Source organism: Ornithodoros turicata, chromosome 8, assembly GCF_037126465.1.
Source record: "Ornithodoros turicata isolate Travis chromosome 8, ASM3712646v1, whole genome shotgun sequence".
Lineage (NCBI taxonomy): Eukaryota > Metazoa > Arthropoda > Arachnida > Ixodida > Argasidae > Ornithodoros > Ornithodoros turicata.
This window is the reverse complement of record NC_088208.1, coordinates 2,898,147-2,920,772: the sequence shown is the minus strand read 5'-3', so window position 1 is coordinate 2,920,772 and position 22,626 is coordinate 2,898,147. Positions and strand designations below refer to the sequence as shown.

The window sequence follows — 22,626 nt, the reverse complement described above, 5'->3', positions numbered from 1 at the left end:
GTTGAACAATAAACGGAGTGAGATTAATATAAGCTCGCTCAAAGACTGGACCACAACGCTGGACCCAAAACCCTCTGCCGCCGACGCCGCGTATCGCGGTCACGACTCACGAGGCCATAACAACGCTGTGGAGAGCCGCCGCCGAGAGTGGCGGTCCTATCGCTCGCAGCGCCCCCACAGTCTTGCACAAGGGCGCACTATATTTCGCACCGGCATCCCATGCCTCCCGCTATCTCTCACCATGCTCCCCGAAGGAGCAATGACGTCATCCGCGGGATGCGACAGCAGCGGCCCCCAATGGTGAAGCGTCGCTTTAGTGGTGTACCCTACGGTTAGGCCTCATATCCTCCAAATGCCCATTTCCACCGACGTCCCAAATCAACCAAAAGCTCATTTCATCCGAAAAAATGTTCGGAGGTTCTGGGCTTTCGGTTGACCTGGGCACGCGGGTGGCAGTGACCCATATCCCCCAAAAGCTCTTTTCATCCGAGCGCCCAGAACCACCGAAAGCGGGATACTTGAAAGGACACGATTCCTCTGTTTGTCAGGGAGAGGAGGAAGGCTGAGCGGTTTTTGGGTGTGCGGGAATCCAATCCTGCAACTGAGTCAGAAATGAAGTTTGCAAAGGAAAGGTATTATTGATGTCGATCGCGTACAAGAAATGATCCGATCCGAACAGAGAGATATTTTCCATGTGAGTGACAGAGCTCCAAGCACTGTGTAGGTCATCAGAGTGGAAAGCAAATATAGTAACAAAGCGCCCACTTCACAGGTCTCGAAGAAGGTTACAAAGAGGACCTCCTCCTTTACTTTTCTTTTACGCGTTCTTTTAATACAGTTCAGACGTTCAGAAAACACGCTATTAACCGGCTGAAACAACCCCTAGAAAAAGCTTGCAAACAGTATGAATGCATGAAACCAACATAGCGTCTGAACTGTCGATCTCCTCTGAAGGCGCTTGAGGTTTGTTTGTTTTCCGCCGTCCCGCTAAATGTTCCAGCCACAGAACATACCACTCCCACCATGCTCTTTTTCCGTGAATCATGACGCGAACTTCCATAACCTTCCGAAGATAGTGCTTCTCCCGTCAGCAACGTGCATACCAATAAAATTCATTTTCGGGATTCTCTCCGTTCAGATCACTTCTTGAACGCGATCTCATTTGTACACACCGAGTGTCGTGTCATTTCTGTCCAACTACGATCAAGCTTCTTTAATATAGATCTCGTGTATCAGCTCTCATATTTATATTAGTCATATATGTTACATCTCTAAGGAGAATTATTAGTAAGCAGGGGAACAAAGGAAGCTGTGCAAATCAACGGACCGCATACCTCATGCTACAGAACATTTCGAGCACCGGGTGAGCAGCAGTCAGGAACCCACGTGATCCTCTCTGGCGAGTTGAAGGAAGTACAGCTCGAAGCAGAGTTAACTGGAACGCCACTTCGACCGCTGAATCGGGAAGAGAATCACCCTAGCGGCGCTTAGGAGAAATAAAGGGAAATAATGTTTCCACTGTCCTACTTATGGCGAATTGTGGTGGGCATTTAATTACAACACTGCCTTGAGCTCGGAAATTGCTAGGTCGGCTCCGGAGCTGGATCATTTGACAGTTGCCACCCGAATATGAGTGCCAGGGATCTGGCGGTTTTAGGATCAGGATCAGGCTCGTCTCATCCCTTTTGAATCAGGGCAGAGTTCGTACACTTGGATCACGCTAGGGCCATCGCGGTCGCCTGTCTTCGGGTTCCGTCGTCTGCTAAATCACGTGAACTTCGACGTGCGGTCCAATGAGAGCACTCGCCACCGCTGCAGTGCGGATTTGACGACACCGGATATAGTTGGGCAACCCGCTGCTCGATCGTTTCGAGACCGGACGAAAAAAGTAATAGCTGGGAAATTCCGGGCGCACGGAAAGTGCCACGCGAACATGCAAGGTTGCTTGACTGCTTGGGATCTGGCAAAAAAAAAAAAAAAAGAAAAAAAAGAAGAAGAAAAAGAAAAGAAAAGTTGCCACCAAATGATCACCACTCGCCATGATGCTGCGAGGGTGTCCGCCTTGGCATGAGTTGTTGACTCGGCATTACTCTCACCGGTGGTTATCATCGCGATGTTTGTTTGGGTTTGAGACGATTATGTAAAGGTGTATGCTGGCCGATATCATGCGGATACGATGCTGTTATCTCATTGATACGCGCAAAGGTGGACAGCAACTCCAAAAAATTTTCCAGTAAACCCCGTGCATCCTCATTTGTTTTATCACAAATCTGAAAATGCCCCACTGAGCGAACGCGACCACTTTCGCGTGTATCAATGAGATAAAGGCATCGTATCCGTGCGATATCAGCCGGCATACACCTTCACATAATCGCCGCAAACACAAACAAACATCGCGACGATAACCGCAGCTAAGGGCAATGCCGAGTCAATAGCTCATGGCAAGGCTTACACCTCCACAGCAACACAACCATAGTGGGACAGTCGAACACTATTTGCCTTTATTTCTCGTAAGAGCCGCTAGGGTTGCTCTCTCCCCGAGTTTAGCTCCGCCAGTCGAAGTGGCGTTCCAGTTAACTCTGCCTCGAGATGTACATCGGATTCCCGCATACTTGGGAACTGCTCACCCTTCCTCCTCTCCCTGTTAAACGGTGGGCGCGTGTCCTTTGAAGTGTTCCGCTTTCGGTGGTTCTGGGCGCATGGATGAAAATATCACTTGGGGGATATGGGTCACTGCCACCCGCATGCCCAGATCAACCGAATATTTTTTTGGAGGAAATGAGCTTTTGGTTGAATTGGGACGTCGGTGGAAATGGGCGTTTGGAGGATATGATCTGCTACCGTACCCTACACTATGGTTAATCCTTCTATTCATCGGAGATAATCCGTCTATTGGGGGCTGCATTGGAAACAACACCCGAGGGTTCTATTCTGTGTGCCCTGACGCGGTGACGGCGAATTCTGACCTCGCCAAGCAGGGACTTGCTAGAAGTTTCTTTGTTCTGGGTTACATATACTTAGTGGAGTTATGTGGTATCTCTTTGTCATCTTTTTGGGACTTGTGTTTAAACGAGTTCTATCACACAGCGGCGGCTAGCGTATATAGTGCGCGGGGTTAGGTGATTCATGTCACATGGCGGCGACATGCCGCATTGACCAGTGACTTTTTGCGTTCAAGGATAAATAGTATCTTAATTGTATTTAAAATACTTTTTGAAGTATTTTGTACTCTATCTTGATTACTTTAATTTTCATGTATTTATACTCTATCTTAATTACATTCTAACGTTATTATTTATTATCTTATCTTCAATACAATTTTGAGTATCTTGTACATGTCTGCTCGGAATACTGTCCTCGCCCGGCTTGTGAAGTGTGCGTGTGAGTCATTCTTTCGAGTTAACGTGATACAATTTGTTTTTCTCGCATTAAATTGTAAACGGTTGTTTGTACACCAGTCCTCGATAACATCAATATCATACTCCAGTAGTAAAGCATCACTAGATCGTTCTATCTTCCTAAACACCTTCAGATCACTTGCTCAGAGTGTTTCACATTGCGCAACATATCATTTACAAAATACAATAAAGAGCAGTGGGCCCAAGTTTGTCCAGTGTGGGCCCCTGAAACACGTTATAATAATAATAATAATAGTAATTCGGGTCTCGGGTTTTTACGTCGCCTGGCAACGGTGATCATGAGCGACGCCGCAGATGTCGGGAGGTCTGTGGAATAATTTTGCCCACATGAGGATTTTTTGTTAGCGTGCACCGAAATCTTTACACACGGCAAACCACATTTAACGTCCCTCGCGGAAGACAGCGAATCTGAGCAACTTGTACCCTTCCACCAAGCTGCCACCGTCCTCGGGATAAGCAGGTGGACACGGTGCCGACTGAACCACCGAGGCCGGCGAAAAAGAAACACTTTCTTACGATGTTGAAAACACACAACCAACACGTACAATATTTCTGCGCCCTGAGACTCAACAGAGGATAACCATGCCACGAAATCATTACAGAGACCATAGGCAGATAATCTTTTAAGCGTGCGCCCGGTATCCGTCTGACCGTGTCGTTTATCGCTGTGTGCACCTCGCGATAATGTACCAACTGCCCTCAATTGCCACTGTATTTCGCAGAAGAAGCACATAACTGCCTTTTGTCGTCCAGTTTCCCACCGGAATATGCCATTACTCACCACCACAACAGTAATCCATTCCTCGCAGCAGGGGGGCTAAAGTTGAAGCATTGAGGCCGGCACAGAACTGGAAGAGTGACTCTGTGTCGAGTCGCATGCAGAGCCGATTCTCATCGTTCAATTGCAGCACCTTAGTAAGACCCCAAGTGAACGTGAACACTGGCAGACTGGAAAGTGTCATCTCCAGGGCGCTGCTTTTATTGCGTGCTGGACCACCACCAAAGGCTTCCATATAGGCAAGAAGCACGTGAGCTAATGTTGATGCTGCACCTGTAATAGATATCAATAAGTCGGTATAGACCAACACACCCTTGATCCCCTCCTCCCGTTACTATTCGTCTCCACACCAGCATGCATCTCGTTTGTAACTGTCAAGTTGAAAGTGTTTTAAGCAATCAGGTAACAAAGGTAGATGGTGTTGCAGTCAATCTTACATTAAACACTCTCAAAGCAGAACTTCACCACACATAGCACGCTGAAGACTAACCGTTGATGATATCAGTATCCCAGAGTGCTTAGCGTCGCTTTGAACTGTGGGAGTTTACTAACAGAAAGAAACGGGTGGCCTTCAAACTGTTGCGATTCCTTCCCTACCGGTCCATTGTACGCGACGTGTTAAGGTCGTCGAAAGCGAAATGTGAAATATTATTCTTCGTTCCCCCGCTCAGCAAGCGCCCAGGATGCAATGCGTGCTCCCCCAAAGAGCACTGTCATTTTCTGAACTCATCTATTACGCCTTTTTGAGACTTAACTATACGTGTCAGAGAAAGGCGTTCGCCTCCCGTTTTCAACAGGTCAAAGGAGAGAACGATACGTCATTCAGAGTGACAGCAGGACCACATATTACTGAACCGCTCTTTCCAAAATTAGAAGGTCGCCCGTTCTAATATCCGTAAAACACACAAACTCTTCTATCAGTGCAGTGCTAACAAATTTGCGTAATCGGGCTATTAACGGAATTGCAGAATGGAATGTGCCATACACGAGAGCACTGCATTGATGAACTCTACTTGGACTATATACGCTCGAAGCTAGGAGGTGATCAAGGTCGCGGCCGAAAGCCACGGTCTCGAGGGGATTACGATAGTCGCTGAAAGGGAGGCGACCCTCGGTCCCACTTTGCTTTCAATAGGAGGCAGCGAACAAGTGCCCATTCGAGGAACCTAGCGCTCCCCTTTTGATTTGTTTCGGTTTCAATCTGTCTACATAGAGTCACTAAATAAGGAGCAGAGTAGCGACACTGAGTCACGCCGGCGAGCGAGGCCGCCATCTTGAGTAAGGCGCGGCTGCGTCGCCTAGCAATGGGACGCCCATCTCCCCCTTCTCTGCCGGTGAACAGCGCAGAGGAAATCGGTTTTGGATGGAAGAGACCCAACATGACGACGCGTTCTTGGAAGGAGAAACCACGTGACATGATCGGCCCAATCGCGGACACCGAACAGCGGCTCCGGCGCGGAAAAGGAATGCGATACTCTGTACCCTTATTTAGTGACTATGTCTACCTACGTCACGATGACGTTTCTCGGGTAGAGGTCTATTTGCAGCTCGCTCTGAGGGCAGAAAAGTTTCCCAAAAGCATCAACAGAAATCGCCACGAGAGTATTCAAGAATATTCACTCTCTGAAAATCCGAGGAAACGTCAAGGAGGACAAGTTCAGCAAGGGATCGGCTGCGTGGGACCCTTGGTATAGCCCTGGATACCAACCGGAGGCGGGTGGGACGCCTGTCTGCTGGTTGCGGAGAAGCTGTTATCGGCTTGTGGAATGTTGTTTCTATAGGACGTGTTCGTACAGCCAGGAAAGTAAAACCGTGTTCTACGCAACATGGTCGCGTCAGAACTCACACCGGTATAGGAGGAAGTCGGTGTATTTAACGAGGACTTTTCACTCAGTATGCCGCGGTGCGAACACGAAGCAGACGAGATCGGAGACAATGCCCTCCGCTGCGCTACCATTCGTGTTCCTGGCTGACGTTATCATGATCCTGCTATCGCTGGGGCTTCCTTGGCTTCAGAAGGAACGCGAACCTCGAAAATTCGTTCGTTTACTGCGTAAGCTGTTTCCGGAAGAGAAACTTGGCAAAGTTGACGGTGATGCGGTGACGAACATTACCGTGTCCGCCTCTTACGCACATTTCCGGATGCGATAGTCCCTTTAATGTGCCACTACGGACTAACACTCGTGTCTTCAGAATCCTACCAAAGTTATATGTTACTGAAATCTTTTTATCTCACTTTACGTTCCTGCAAAATATTTTGGCTCTATACGTGACGCCAAAGCTAGAGAAAATTAATTTTTATTTTTGAGAACTGTGACAGCTCCGACGTGCTATCTTCGCGTCTTCCTGGGGGCTCACTTCTTGCACTGGGAGCTCCAGGTGACATATCCTCCGACCCCTCTCCCACCCTCGAGGAATCACAAAAGAGGGAGAAGACATCTCTCCCATTTTCCATTCTTTCGTTCAGACGGGCATGGTTTCTCCACCACGTGCCCCTTTCGGACGCCGGCGTCGTTGCTAGGAGACGAGTGCCCTCCATCTCCAGAACATGACATCACCGCAATTTGTGGGCTTATCATTACGTCACTCGCCCCTCGCGTCATCGAAAGTTGTGGAGGCTCAGCAGATCTTCAAAATTTACAGAAATACCCAGCGTTCGTAAAAAGGATTGAAATTTCGCGTATAGAATTCTTGACGCACATTCCTTTCATGGGCTAAATATAAACGCTGTTTTCTGAGTCCGGAGCGGCACCGTACACTCTAAAAACAGAACTTCACCGCATAGCACGCTGTGCGCCAACCATTGCCTAGAATGATAGGGTTATCGTCGCTTCTGGTTCGAAGAGAGACGGGGGCGTACGCCTTTTTGTGGCAATTTTCATATATCAAAATTGCCACAAAGAGGCGTACACCCACCTCTCTCTTCGAATCAGAAGCGATAACCCTATCATTCGTGCCAATGGTTGGCTCACAGCGTGCTATGCGGTGAAGTTGTTTTTAGAATGTAAGGTATGAGAAGAACCGGGGCCGCTGTCCGATGTAGCAGTGGCGCATCTTGTAACGCTTCCTATGACGCAACTTACCGCCGAAGAAGAACAGTAACGCCACTACGACGAAACCGACGGCTGGCGACTGAGACAGGAAGGAACCCAAGTATGCCAGAGATATGCCAACCACAGAGAAGGCCCAATAGAGCCCAGCTACGGCAGCTGCAGTTGTCAACAATGTTAGTCTGATTAGATGGTAGCTTTACCACATCTACATTCGTTCCTCGCAATGCCATACGCTCTTTGAAAAGGAAGATGCTCATGTCCTTTCACTTTCAACAGGCAAAGAGGCAAATCACTATGGGGTCGACTGTTACGTGGTTGTTTTTATGTCAGGGGCCTCATAATATATTACGATACCCACGAAGGAAAACCAGAGCAGCGAAACGGATACCACGAAACATTTAAGTGAAACGTTCAAATGTTAAATTAAATAAGTAGACTTCCGTGCTTCTCAGTATGATAAACGCTACTTGCCAGACTGAGTACTACACTTTTCATTTGAAACAAGTGGATTTCCTAGAGAGTTTCACTTTATTATTTATTATATCTATACTTGAACTATTAAACTAAAAACTATTTCATCGCAAATGCATTGGTAGCGCTGAGAACAGAAAAGTGAGGATAGAAACAAACAGAAACAAAGAACAACAACGCCGTCACGTTAGAAGCGCGAGAAGAGGGGGAAAATGATTATGCCTTGTTAGTAAGTGATTGGTTAGTATATTACGCGTTGTACTGGAGATACTGTGATTGCATGGAAAAAGAGGATGCTGCGCGTGATTACTGCCCTACGACTTAAATAAAAGCAAACTCTAGACTATAGTCTAGAGTTTGGGTTTGGGTTTGATCTACCGGGTATACCGGGTAGCGGACAGACTTGCGAATACTCACTCAGTGTTCCCTCTATAGTACTGGTTTGGAGCAGTAAGGGCGCAACACAGCAGAGCCCCGTAGCACTGTACAACCCCAGGTCCCAGACGAGGCTGACACCCCAGTAGAGGTGTCCAGGCACGCCCGCCATCAGCTGTAGGTGTTTGAAGCCAGCAGCGCGTTCCGACAGAGGAAAGAGCACGAATCCCGCGAGAGCGAAGCAGGTAGCCATTGGCAGGAATAGAGCACGGACGAATCGGGGCACCAGGAGCGCCATGATATCTTCGGGGTCCAGGCCGGACTCCACACCGAGAGCGCTCCACTGTTCTGCCCGGAGACTAGTGGATATCCGTGCCATTCTTCCGCCGGAATAATATCGCAGAAGAGCCGTGTGCACCAGATTGAGGGAGATTGTTCTAGCATGAGCGGCCTCGGGGTTGTACCACGCTTCGACGATGTGCTCGGAAGAATTGTCCGTGGTTCTGGACGTGCAAGAAACAAATGTGGGAACGTAAAGCGCAAATTATGAGAGAAAGTGTGCTGCTCGGGATGCAGTATGATATCGGACTCCACCGCATTCACCCACACCCATAATGGACTTCACCGCATAGCACGCTCCTGGCCACCAATATATTCTCGAATAATATCATTATCTGGCCCGATTTGTTGGAAGCGGGAGGCGCTTGTTGTTGTTGTTACACTTACACTGTTCATAATTATCACAAAAAAGGCGCACGTCTCCCGTTTTCAACAAATCAGGCCAGATAACTATATCATTCGGGATGATGGTTGGCTAGGAGCGTGCTATGTGGTGAAGTTCATTTTTAAGAGTGTAGGTTCCACAGTATAGTGAACATCTCAGTCAAAGCAGCGCGGTATAGTGCCTCAGAAATTTCGAACGAAGTAGTGAATTACGCCGTACCCGCCGTATTGTAGGGATAGTCTCAGAACCCACAACCTCACACTCTAAAGACAGAACTTCACCGCATAGCACGCTGTGCTCCAACCATTGCCGAGTATGATAGGGTATCGCTTCAAGAGAGGGGGGGGGGGGACTTTCGCTTTTTTCTGGCAATCTTCATATATCCAAATTTATATCCAAACACACGTTTCCGGATGTCCCTGCAATCATAAGAGAAAAGGCTTACCCGAAGTTTAGACTGCAGGGTCTACGCTCTTATGATTAAGAGTTTCAAAAGGATACCATTTGGAACACTCTTCAAAATGAACTTCACCGCATAGCACGCTCCTAGCCAACCATCTCGAATGATATCGTTATCTGCACTGATTTGCCGAAAACAGGAGGCGTACGCCTTTTTTGTGACAATTATGAACAGCATAAGTGTCACAAAAAGGCGTACGCCTCCAGTTTTTAACAAATCAGGGCAGGTAACGATATCATAGGAGATGATGGTTGGTTAGGAGCGTGCTATGCGGTGAAGTCCATTACTAAGAGCGAAAGCGAAATTTTTGAATACTGCGACCATGTCTTGCGTCCGTTTAAGGTCGTTTGTATTGTTGAAATGCATCCATCTTAAAGTCGGAGGATTTTTTTTTTTTCTGGCAGACACTGCTTGTTGTCTGGAATGTAATAGTACAAGGCAAACAAACCGCGTTGTGAAGAATCTCGCTCCCACCAAAAACTGCTTCACGTAGGCTGCCCTGTCCTTCTCCGCCACTTCCAACAGGGACTGCACCGGGTCGTCCCAGATGGCTACGGCAGACGCAGAATCCGACTCCAGCAGCGGCAAATAAAAATCTCGCGCAACCTCGGCAGAACTGTCGTCGAAGGAGACAAAGTTGGTGATGGCCCCGTACATGTCGGGCAGAAAGAGCGAGAGGGTGGCGGGGGGTGAACCACCGGAAGCGTCGTGCACCAGAAGACCCACGATGTGACGCTCGAGACGAAATTGGAATGCGAGTAGCGCGGCAGGCAGGAGGCTGCAGATCAGTGGAAGTGCCCAGATGCGTTTGGAATAGACCAAGCGCTTCCAGAATAGGGCCCTTGCGCGGTAGACCGTACCAGCGGAGTCCCGGCGACGGGCAGCACACACGGCCCTCACGTCGGGGTCTGCGGAGTTGAAACGTAAATTGGAGAAGTTGAGCGAACAGTTAAAGCGGCACTAAAATGCAAAAACAAGTTCCTTCCAAATTACGTTACACGCTATGTTAATATCGTACTCGTTATTATAATTCAAAACCTCGATTCCGTTACGTACACTCTAAGAACTGAACTTCACCGCGTAGCACGCTCTGCGCCAACCATTGCCATAAATGATAGGGTTATCGCTTCTTATTCGAGGAAGGCGTACGCCTTTTTGTGACAATTGGGGTATATGATAACTGACACAAAAAGGTGTACGCCTCCCTCTCCCCTCGAATCAGAAGCAGCCATAACCCTATCGTTCGTGGCAATGGTGCAGAGCTTGCTACGCGGTGAAGGTCAGTTTTTACAGTGTAGCTGCAATCGAAAGCCGGACTCTGGTCGCGCTTCGGCTCTAAGCAGTGAACGACGCTTCAGCTCGTGCATCGGAGTCTTTTGCTCACGCTGCGCGTGCACGTGCGTGCCGCGCCATGGAGAAAATGGAGCCCTGTGAAAAACAGTGCGCGTTGCGAAGCGGACTGGCGCCGATATCCGAAGGACTTGAAGATAAATGTTGTCAGTGAGAACTGTGAGAACTGTTCGCGAGAACTGTTGTGGGCTACAATTCAGTGAATCGATATTGAAAAATGCAGAAGTGCACATCACGCCACGCATATACGGAACCACTACACTGTTAAAACAGAACTTCACCACACAGCACGCTCATATAGCCAACCATCATTCCGAATGATATCATTCTGTGTCCTGCTTTGTTCAAAACAGGAGGGAGGCGCCTATCTGGGACAAGATAATCTGTCCCAGTCCCAATCTGTCCCTTGAAAGAGGGAAGTGAAGCGGTCATAGACCACAGTATTTTATTCTAAGTAACCGTCCTGCAATAACAAAAGGATGTGGCAAGTATACACGTACAGATACTAATAATAACTTCAGGAATAGTAAATTAATAAAAAGTCAGGAAAACCCGTTTTTGTTTCTTTTTTTTTTCGACAGCTGCAGCTTGATAAGTTTGGGTATAACATGAAGTTGGTATTCTTCAGCAGCTAAGCTGTCGTTTAACGTTGGCAGGGACATTTGGCAATATTGCGGGTCTAATTTGCTGACACAACCTATGAGCGACTGCTGATAATTTTAGCTCGGGTGCAACATATGTACCGTACCTGTCCACTTAGCGAGAAAGTTGGAATAAAAGTTATTAAGCTAGGGTGCTTGACACATCGGAAAGTAACTGTGACTGAGAAACTAGATTACTTTAACCGTAAACTACCTAATTGCAGTTTTTTCGTAGTAACTAACTTGGTTACGTTTTACGGTAACTTTTCCCACGACCGCAGCGACCGTGTCGCGGTGTCACCGTGTCACAACGTGTCGCGCAGCATCAAGCAGCCAAATATCATATGGGCTTTGAGGGTCAAAGCCTAAAGGATAATAAAGGTTATAATTGTAAGTGGTCAAGTGAGATGATGGCCAATGGCCACCACGGAGGACGATGACTATGAGGCCAGAGCTATCGCTACAGAGCCGCAGACTACTCTACAGGCAGAAAACTAAAATATAGCGTGACATTCTCACCTTGTGTCACATCAAGCTGCTCTCTCGACCCTGGGCCAACGTCTACGTCCCGGTGCAGCCTAAAACGCAGAGATGTGCGATTTTATGTCAAAAGAGCTTCCTTATCAAAACACGTCATTTCGTTATCTCGTATACTACCTGAGATAGACGTCTTCCATAGTGGTGAGCGTCACTCCCATTGCAAGCACTCCCATCTTCTTTCGGTCTTCCTCAAGTCGACGGAAAAGGTCCACCAGAGTCGCGGAACTGGCCTGGCCCAGCGAAAAGACTGTCTCGTGTCGGGTATCAGTGTGCAACTTGGCACCGGGAACAGCGCCACGCACGGCCTCCAGAAGAACCTTCAAGTCACACCTCGTGGGATCCTTGGCGATCCGAACATGGTATCCAGTGCCTGCACGTATTAATTATGTTGAGGAATTGCATGAATATTATTAATGAGATGTCGGAGGGGTTTACAATTCCTGGTTTTAAGTCACAAGGATACTATGACCTTTCGCAGCGCCACAGCGGACGGTGTGTGGACTAATCTAGCCCCCCTGTGCCGACCGGTCCAAGTAGCTTGTACCCTGCCACCACGTTACCTCACGTTATCGGCCACGTGGAAACAGAAGTTAGCAACTGATCCACCATGTACGTACCAAGACCCTTAACTTTCTGCATTCTGTGTGTAGTAAATTTTAATTCAGCGCTTAAGCGGAAGTTAAGGGGACTGTAAAGTGAATGATAAACCTATAGAAGCGGTGCGCTGTTCTTAGAGAAGCACTGAGGTCCCCCCCCCCCCCCCGGCGATGCGGAGTGTTCTCGAACGAATAAAATGGGCGCGTTAAGTAGCTACTCCAGAGCGCAGGGAGTGCGCTCCTTTTTTACTAAACGGTATCACTCCTTTCTCGCGGCGTGGCAGTCTTGATGCAATCTCGCTTATGGAGGCCCCCTAACTTTCACGCTCCATTTGCTGGTCGTAGCGCGTAAGTGCTGCTATGCGGTGAAGTTCATTTTTAAGAGTGTAGATGTTATTAGCACCGTACTTTTTCAAGAACCGCTAAAATATCATTTATGTTACTAAACAATGCGTACAGCAGTTTATTACAATAAGCATTGCCACATTACTACTTTTGATTCGGTGAGCGAGGGGGCGTACGCCTTTTTTCAGCGATTTGGATATATGTAATTGCTTTTACCACCCTTTTACACCATTTATCAGACGCTATAGGTGGTAAATCTAGAAGTTGCCACCTTTTCAGACCCTTTTTTCTTAGGGTGCAGAATTCTTGACTAAGCAACTCCACTTGACACACCGAAATAAATAAATGAGATCGGGCACTGACATGAAAAAAGACGAGGCGAGAAAAAATACGTAGCCCTTCAAGAACAAATTGAAATTATCTCGTATTTTCATACTCTATTGTTGCCTTTGCTTACAGTTTCAAGTTGGAAAAGCAAAGAGAAAAAAATCGAAAAAAATCGCTAACTGACATTCTTGGCAATGGATTGTGTCGAGCTTGCTACTTTATTATGGCTCCTAAAAATTTAATAAGATGCCATAAGGCACCAAGGTGCCAGCTAAGACTTGGTTCTTGTGTCCGGAACTTGCTGAGGGTCATGAGCCACAAGAAGTGCTCACATGGCGAATTTTGCCTATAACATGGACAGGAGCAGCAGTACGTTGGGCAAGGCTTGAAGCAATGTCTGAAAATACGGTTTTATTCCTAATTGTTCATTATTTTTCTTTGTAGGATAGCTTCCTTTTGTTTGGTGGCCAAGGGCTCGCGGGGCACTGTTTGAGGCGCCTCGAATAAATGAACGAACTGAGATTTTATTTCGCGCGCACCTCGCTCCTAACTTGGCACACCTGGCGGCGAAACGTCGCCGTTTTCAGGGTGCCCAACAGGTATATTCGACAGGCTGCGCGCTCCTCCGGTATTAAGTAACACTGATCACTTGGCTGAAAAAAAGACTTAATACAACAAATTGTCTTATTTCGAACAAGCGTTCATTACGGAAAAACGTACGTCTGAACTAGAGTGAAGCACCAAAGAGCGACTACGTACCGAAGAGCCGTTTGAGAAACATAGGCGTTCCAGATGCCACAACATGTCCTCTGCTGAGGATGACCACGCGATCCCCGAGGACGTCAGCTTCTTCCATGTCGTGCGTCGTGAGCAACACGCTGCACTGCTTACGAAGCTGCAACAACAGATCCCACAGCTCACGTCGCGCCTCTGGATCAAGTCCAGCGGAAGGTTCGTCCAGGACTAAAACCCTGGGCAGAGCAACCGTAGCCAGCGCGACCCCCAGTCTTCGTCGCATGCCGCCCGACAGGTCTTCGGGCCTCGCCATCCGCTTGGCAACCAGGCCTGCTGCTTCGAGGCTCGAAGTAACGCGGCGGTGCAGGAATTCGCTGTTTAGCCCTCTTAACTGGAAGTAGAATCCGCGTTAGAGTTCGCATGAATTCCATGCATATTGTATTACTGGAATACCTTTCCAAAGAAGTAAAGGTGTTCCGACACGGTGAGGTCCTTAAACAAGACATCGGCTTGTTGGCAAAAGGTTAGGCAACTTCGGGCTGCAACGGATTCATTATGCACGTCATAGCCACACACCGCCACACTTCCATCAGTCTGTCGCACAAGACCTGTAGTGAGGAATGCATACAATAAGAACATATCGCGTTCGACTATATGATTCTCTGATATTCCTGGTTGTACGATGCTATAAGGAAAAACACTTGAGCTTTCTATACGCTCAATGTCCAGCCACGTTCCGTGCTCTGCCTGAGTGTCTTTGACCTGTATACGTCGTTAGTATATAGAAGTGATAGCACTGGCGAGCCGATGTTTCCACTTCGGGTAATGGAAGGAGGAAGCATAGTACATTTCCGTATCTGTCACCAGCTCCAGTTGCAAGCAACATACAGTATCAGTTACTATTCCCTGCCGAGTAGCCTACTGTAGTAGCCATCATAGCGACGAGAAAGTATTCATTCTTTCTGTCACCGGTTAGGGAATAGTACGGCCTTGTGATGAGCCGATAAACTGACACTGCTGAGAACACTTCGGGGTGCCGTTAGAAGAGAAGAAAAAATCACTCAAAAGAAGTGTGATGGGACACTTCATCGGGGAGGGGACGGAGAGCCACCGGACGAAACATGGTGCTGCACCACCTGCAAAGAGACAGAGTTCCACGAAGCGAAGCTCTGGCTCTGGTGAGCACTTCCCAGAAAGGCCAGCATTGTTTTCGAGGGTGAGAAAGACAAGATGAGTTTTTCTGGGACATCCTTCTGCTCGAGAGCATGAGACTGTGCACAATGTGAAGTTCCAGACAGTTTCTGCCCCCGGTGTCTCAACTTGGATCGCCCGCAACCTTTGCTGCTCGGGACTGGTTAAGCTGAGATCGCACGTCAAGTGCCGACACTGATGTACGTCGTTCGTGTGATGTCGTCGCCATCAAGGAGGACGCCACACCATTTAGGAAGAATGTGCCAAGACCAACGTTGTGACGGTAGTGAGCCATGTGCATTATGCGATGTGGTGCGGTGCGGCCTGATAATTGAAGTGTTTTATCTAGTACCTAAGTCTCTGACTCGTTCTTCCTTGCCTCACACCGTGCCCACTTTTTACTTAATCATAGTTTGTCCAGGTGTGCGTCACAGCCTCCCAAAAAGTATTGACATAGTTTCCATACACTCACGTTTCTACGGAGTACCCGTTTTGACACGCACAACTCGAACGCTTTTCACAGTCCAAGCTAGTCGTGTACTAGAGCACTGCACGGGCCTAATTTTCAGGCCCGTGCCCTGCCCAGGCCCGGCTGTTACGGCCCGTACCCGGCCCGGGCCCGACGTCTTCTATATATTTCCAGCCCGGGCCCGGCCCGAGCACGACTCCACCGGCCCGGGCCCAGCCCGTACCCGACTGTTTCCATGCTCAGGCCCAGTCTAAGCCCGCCTCTGCTCTATTTGTTCTCGAGGTTCGGAGGCGTATTTAGATTTACTAAAGAGCACAACGCAGCAAGGAAAAGGACGCAGCTAATTGGTGGAGAGTCAGGAGGTACACTCGAACGCAGCAGCGGCTGTGTTTCTCTGCCGGCAAGCCGCTCTGTGCTTGGTGGTTGCTTGCTTGGGAACGCAGCGGCGCGTGGGCGTATGTATATTGCAGTTCAAGAGAGACTCATCGCCGCTCTATTGCACATGCTCCGGTGTTATTTCCTCTTTCTTGAACTCTCACGCGAACGAAATATATGTCAGAACACCTAACCTAACCGACCCTCTTGCCGGACTCTCATAAAAACGAAATATGTCAGAACACTTAACCTCACTGACCCTCGTGCCAGACCCTCACGAGAACGAAATATGTCCCAACACCTAACCTAACTGACGCTCGTGCAGGACCCCACACCAATCGTCCCCAAATGTGTGTGAGCGCACGCGTGAAATCCAGACCCATTCACGAAATAATCATGATCACATGTAAAAAAGTGATAGTTCTCAGATGAGAATACCTGATATCCCACTCTTAAAAGTGAACTTCACCGCATAGCACGCTCCTAGCCAACCATAATCTCGAATGATATTGTTATCCGCCTTGTTTTTGCATTTAGTGCCCCTTTAAGTGGAGCATACTGACGGCAATCGTCAGTTCGACTTGTACGATAGCGGTCAACGGCCACGCGAGACGTTTTGTCGCCGCTATTACCAGCTGGGCTCAAGAACGTTCTAGCTCGCCAAGGGGATATCTCTACAGCTCCCCTACATAATTAGTACTGACCGGGATCATTGGCGGATCCAGGAGCGGTTGGGCGATCGCCCCCCCCCCAAAAAAAACGTCAGTTTATACATTGGATTTCCCTCTCCCCCTCCCCCACTACGCGCTCCGGCAAAGAAACCTCCCCCCCCCCAAACCGAGGGTCTGGGTCCGCCCCTGACCGGGATTGCCACTGGACGTGTGTGACGTTGCACTCACCACAAAGCACATTCATGAGTGTCGTCTTGCCTGCACCATTCTGTCCCAGTAGGACTGTGATCTGTCCTTCAAATGCACGAAATGTGGCGCCATCTACCGCCTTCAGGGCACCATAGTTCTGAAATTAAAAATACAAACAATGGATTCACTTTTGCTTTCGCTTACCTGAGGAGAGCAGCAACATGAGCATGGTATGTTATCGATAATATCGATACGTATTCCCGATGCCGCTATGTGGAACGTTTCCGGCAATGTAACAACAAATACGTCACTATAGGGCCGGCTACAGAGATCAAGGTTCCCTTAACTTGAATTTAACGCTTAACTGTGCTTCACAAAAAGCAGTTATCATTAGCAACGCTTGATCTCGGTTCAAAATTAACCAGCGTTGGTGAAACCGGGCCTATAGGTACGCGCCAACACGCGTTCATAAAAAAAAAGAAAAGATACAAAAAACGAAAGTGCACCTAGCTAAGTGGCTATATAGCCTGTATAGAATTAAGCAAACGAACGCTCACGCACTCATATTCCACAGATCGCAACACACACATCCTGTCATATATGTGGGGAGATCTTGAACGACCTCTAGAGAGGATTGATGACAACGACCTACCACGTTAAGATCTTGGACATCGATCGCAGCTTTTAGACCGACGGGGTCGTCTTCGATGTGTTGCGCCTGGGGTGGTTCTATCGTCGGTGGCGGAGTGTCGAATCTCGGGTTCCTCGCCCAAGGCAACCGCGACTACAAGGGAAAGGTGTTTGGTATTTAGTAGGGATGCGCCAACTAGAATCACTAAATAAGCAACGCTTCAGAGTACCGACACTGAGTTCCAAGAGCGAGCACGTGCCATCTTGTTTCCGCGGCACGCTACCCACGCGCACGCGCAGTGCGCACGTAAGCGCACGATGCCATCTATGATGCGCCGTTGAAATGTTCCTTTCGTTTACAAGCAGAAGTTGACGGCCTTGAGGTCATCTTCTGGACGCTCTGGTGGACAATACATGGATTATCACACAATTATACACGCTTCTCTATCCCACAGCGAGCATTATATTAGCCGTCTTTGATCCTCAAATGGAGATGATACGGGTTTGGTGCGGAAACAAGATGGAGCTTCTGCTCTCCCTTGGACCTCAGTGTCGATACTCTGAAGCGAAGCTTATTTAGTCACTCTAGCGCCAACCGAATCCGCGAATCCCCGGCAGGGATTCGAGATTCGCGAACCCGAGTCCCAGTGCCCAAAACGGCGAATCGAATCTTTCGAATCCACCAACCAGGTTTGTTTGTTTGTTTGTTTTTAAAATTGGCGCCTCTGGAGACCGCCGAAAGCCTCATTGGCCGACAGGTGTCTTCCTGTTTGTTTGTTTTACATTGCTCTGGCACTGTTGTTCCGGAATTGTTCAGACAGGAACTGTTACATTACAAGTTTAAAAGTAACCTGGTATTGCTTTTGATTGTTGCTTAGTTTCATGGAGATAATTCAGTCTAAAGAATGTATGTATTTCTCGTATAGTCGACGAACAACGTGTTAAATAAATTACGTTTAAGAATAACTCTATGGGTATGAGAGAACTGATGTTCTGAGGCTTGAACAACATAGAGGGGACAATCACATACAAGGTAACCCAGAAGATGTGGGTTCGAGTCCTACAGTTGGCTAACCTTTTCAGTGACTTTCATCTTGCATTTATGGGTATATTTTCTCCTGAAAGTGATTTATTGTTGAATTTGTTTTTCGTCAAACAAAGTCATCATATTCTGCTTCAAAACACTTTTCACTAGACGTGTCTTTTTTTTCTTCTTGCGTTTTAAAAGTCTTTTTAAAGAAAGGGTTCGAAAGATTCGGGATTCGTAAGATTCGTGGATTCGTACAACCATCCTTGGATCCGGATTCGGATTCGTCCCATCTCTAGTATTTAGCTTTTTTGCCTATTTGGTTCATGCCATTGTCCTCACCATGAGGGATGGGCTGACAGCAGATAGAAGACACGAGAAGCCCCAAGCGAAGATGAGCGCCGCTAGGCTGGTGGCCAACAGGACGCACCAAACTTCGAGCACTGTCACGTTGTCTTTGCCGAGGACATAAGTATTCACGTCGGCCCAGCTGTGAGGTCTGTCTGCAAAGATTAAACTGTACACTGTTAAAACAGAACTTCACCACATAGCACGCTCCTAACCAACCATCATACCGAATGATATCATTCTGTGTCATGATTTGTTCAAAACAGGCGGGAGGCGCCTATCTGGGACAGATTATCTTGTCCCAGATAGGCGCCTCCCCCCTGTTTTGAACAAATCATGACACAGAATGATATCATTCAGTATGATGGTTGGTTAGGAGCGTGCTATGTGGTGAAATTCTGTTTTAACAGTGTATAGCCAAAAAAAAAAAAAAAAAGGAAAGTAGGAGAGGGGAGTTGATTACTTCAAAGTGATGCATAGGCAGGATGACTGATACCGATAAAAACAGAACTTCACCGCATAGCACCACTGTGCGCCAACCATTACCACGACTGATAGTGTTATCGCTTTTGATTGGAAGACAGAGGGAGGAGTACGCCTTTTTGTGGCAATTTTCATATATCCAAATTGCCACAAAAAGGCGTACGCCCCCCTCTCTCTTCCAATAAGAAGCGAGATAACCCTGTCATTCGTGGCAACGGTTGGTGTACAGTGTGCTATGGGGTGAAGTTCTGTTTTTAGAGTGTTTGCTGTGATGTCGTCGTGGCACCAAGCGGTGAAAATGGCGTGTATATTGCACATACGCTGTAACGTATATGGCAATTCTAAAGCGGTAACCGCATACGACGAATCAGGGCCGGTGATAGGGGTGTGCGGGGCCAGAGGCAAAGGCACATCGCGGGGCGGTTTCACACGATTAAGTGCATACTTCATACCTAAAAAAAAAAAAAAGAGTAATCCCTGGTTGAGAGCTTCGTGCGCGGGACCTATGCAAGCGCCTTACTCGCCCCCCCCCCCCCGCCGGCCTTGCGACGAATTCTCGACGGAAAACCGGCCACCGTCACCGTTTTTCCGGTGAGCCGATGCGAGCAATGCACTCTAAAAACAGAACTTCACCTCATAGCACGCACGCTGTGCGCCAATCATTGCCACTAATGATAGGGTTATCGCTTCTGATTCGAAGAGAGAGGTGGGCGTACGCCTTTTTGTGGCAATTTGGATATATGAAAAGCTCCCGTCTCTCTTCGAATCAGAAGCGATAACCCTATCACCCTATCATTCTTGGCAATGGTTGGAGCACAGCGTGCTACGCGGTGAAGTTCTGTTTTTAGAGTGTGGGAACGTCACCGGTTTCTCGACGACAGCGATGGACAGAAAAATCCGGCGAAGAGCGTAAGCGGCCGCTCGACGGCAGTCAATAGGACCGCTCCACGCGCTACCGTTCCACAAGCGGATGTGGAGGGCATTTCAGGTGCCCGTATGACCAACCTGGGAAGCACGGGCAAGCATGCTGTCGCCCGCAGTCTGCTGTCTGGGGGTGCTTTTGTAGCGCTTGCTTCGCGAATATGCTTTGACCGCAAGAACTACTTCTGTGTGCTACAATAACTTTTCTATATGTGTAGCAAAATATTTATTAGTTAATTTGAGGTCAATATTTAACACGGACTAACGAAACGCCCGCTATGGCGCCACGCAGTGGAAATCTGTGCACTCGTTTCGTCCCGCCGTTTCTCCGTCGAGTTGTCGTGCCGGTGAGAAGTTGGCCGTTTTTCCGTCTATCACTGTATGCGATACAGCAGTATCGCAAAATCGCTGTATGTGGTTACCGCTTAGAGGGTGGTTCACGCGGCTGCGTTTTACGCATTGCGTATACACCACAGCAATGCCCTATAAACGGCTCTGTCAGGGACCGTCGTAATGCCCGCAAGAGCGTGGGTTTCCTTCGCGACTTTGTTCGCCTCTATACCTTTGACTCTACCAAATTGATGGCGATGTCGAACACTATGACGCCATAAGTTTATAAAAAAGGGGAGAGGTCCATTAAAACAAGAATAATGGTGCCGGTTTGAAGGCTCCTCTTTCCTTCCTCCGGATCGGCGTAGACCCTTCAAGGGTACGTCACCCCCAGCACGTCCAATTAACAGAGCCAACAAATTGTGGGAACTGCGCCTTCCCGCATTTCTTTATCCACTCAGCGCGGTGCGAGGGAAACTCGCACTTGGCTGTGAGACTTATAGGGATACACACCTCGCCGGGGCGCATCTGTATTGGCGAAAGCTTTCACTTGTTGTAGAATTGTTCCACGAAGTGTTCCCATCAGCGGGTTTTAGTATACGCGCCCTGAGGACATTCACAGCGGCAAGACTGACAACCATGTGGGGCACCACCAGCTCCCGTGGCATAGTGGTTAGCGGCATAGTGGATATCGCTTTCCACGCCGAGACTAGCAGGTGACACGGGTTCGAATCCTGTCACCGGCTGTGCTGTCTGAGATTTTCCCTACGTTTTCCGAAGACTTCCCAGACGAATGTCGGCACTGTTTCCTCTGAAGTCAGCCCAGGAGATTCCGTGCCACTACATCCAAAGTGCCATTACATCCAACGCGCTGTTACATCCAAAAACGAGCCGTTACGTCCAACATGCTGTTACATCCTTTGTGCCGTTACATCCAACGAGCCATTACATCCACGGACACAGAACACTCGGTCAATGTTCTCGTCGGTGTTCTGTGTTTGTTACACAGCGCCTTCCATCGACCATCTCAAACGCGGTTCATTCCAACATCGCTGTTGTGTACTTTTTTGTCGCACCTACGTCAGTGGCCAGCAAGTGTTGAGGTCGTTAATTCCTTAGTTGTTTTCAAACTTAGGAGGAGCGCCTATAACAACTTTATTTTCGGCCTTGGAGAGTGGGGAGTTTCATCGCAACAGGCGATACTCTACCCCAGTGCTTGGTGGAATGGGGGGAATAAAATAACGAGCCCCTTTACAATAACGATCGAAGTCCGATGGTGTCCAGAAATGTCAGAAGAGCTTTGAGCGCAGAGCGTTGCTGGGCTGGATTGGGCCAGGGACCAAGCAATTTCGGTAGGGAGAAAGGGCGAGAGTCCAGCTGACGAAGAGACTCGGAGAGTGTGATTCGGGAAGGTTCGTAGTGAGGGTAATGAAGAAGAATGTGCTCCAGATCCTCAAGAGCACCACAGTGGCAACAGGTGGGAGAATCAATTTGTCTCAAGCGGTAACGCCACTGAGCTGTAAAGGCCACATCGAGGCGCATGCGGTGGATTAATGCAGCATCCTGACGAGATGTGTTTCGTGGCATGCGGAAAGCGAGCATGGGATCAACTCTGTTCAACATAGAGGGGGGAAGAATGTCGGTTGTCCGTTGGCGGGAAGCCAGGGGTGTCACTAGACGTCGCAGAATTGAACGGCGGTCTCCTCTGAGCAGAACAATACGGGTCCGGTTCCGAGACGAGAGTGCTGCTTCTGCGGCGCTGTCGGCCTGCTCGTTCCCCACGACACCACAATGGGCTGGAACCCACTGGAGAACGAGCCTGTGGCCTGCGGCGTAGATAGTGTGGTAAGCCATTAACACGTCGGTGACTAGGGGTGCGGATTGGCCTCGTATGCCGGAAGTTTCAATTGCTTGAAGTGCAGATTTGGAGTCTGTAAAGACTGCCCATTCCCGGGGTGGAAAATCAGCGATGTGTTGTAGAAAGAAAAGGATGGCATAGAGTTCCGCAGCTGTGGAGGAGGTTGGATGTGAAAGGCGTCTTCCGTGCACGACGCCTTCGGATGGAATGACGAAGGCTGAGGCGGACTTGTTGTTTCGGGATGCGCCATCAGTATATGCTGCCGTAAACGTAGGTTTGTGAGCCTATACCTATACCTATAGCCTAAACCTATACCTATA

The 22,626-nt window shown here is 48.5% G+C and overlaps 2 protein-coding genes and 1 long non-coding RNA gene across 3 annotated transcripts in view; all 3 read right to left on the bottom strand.

The window, feature by feature from the left end:
• LOC135366356 (retinal-specific phospholipid-transporting ATPase ABCA4-like) overlaps nucleotides 1–14,201 on the bottom strand; it is a 31,111-nt gene extending 16,910 nt beyond the window's left edge. Inside the window, exons 1-7 of the mRNA XM_064599024.1 lie at nucleotides 13,839–14,201; nucleotides 11,929–12,181; nucleotides 11,791–11,849; nucleotides 9,729–10,188; nucleotides 8,139–8,599; nucleotides 7,281–7,406; nucleotides 4,201–4,470 (exon numbers count right to left, since the gene is read on the bottom strand). Of these exons, the coding sequence (XP_064455094.1) occupies nucleotides 4,201–4,470; nucleotides 7,281–7,406; nucleotides 8,139–8,599; nucleotides 9,729–10,188; nucleotides 11,791–11,849; nucleotides 11,929–12,181; nucleotides 13,839–14,127 (1,918 nt within the window). The 5' untranslated portion in view covers nucleotides 14,128–14,201. The remainder of the gene's footprint in view (nucleotides 1–4,200; nucleotides 4,471–7,280; nucleotides 7,407–8,138; nucleotides 8,600–9,728; nucleotides 10,189–11,790; nucleotides 11,850–11,928; nucleotides 12,182–13,838) is intronic.
• Nucleotides 14,202–14,279: 78 nt separating this feature from the next.
• On the bottom strand, nucleotides 14,280–17,488 carry LOC135365837 (uncharacterized). The gene is made up of 3 exons (XR_010413950.1): nucleotides 17,362–17,488; nucleotides 16,749–16,866; nucleotides 14,280–14,422 (listed from the first exon to the last, which is right to left on the bottom strand). It is a non-coding gene; the product is annotated as an uncharacterized LOC135365837 (long non-coding RNA).
• Nucleotides 17,489–18,690: 1,202 nt separating this feature from the next.
• LOC135366355 (uncharacterized) overlaps nucleotides 18,691–22,626 on the bottom strand; it is a 52,611-nt gene continuing 48,675 nt past the window's right edge. Inside the window, exon 7 of the mRNA XM_064599023.1 lies at nucleotides 18,691–18,869. Within this exon, the coding sequence (XP_064455093.1) occupies nucleotides 18,691–18,869 (179 nt within the window). The remainder of the gene's footprint in view (nucleotides 18,870–22,626) is intronic.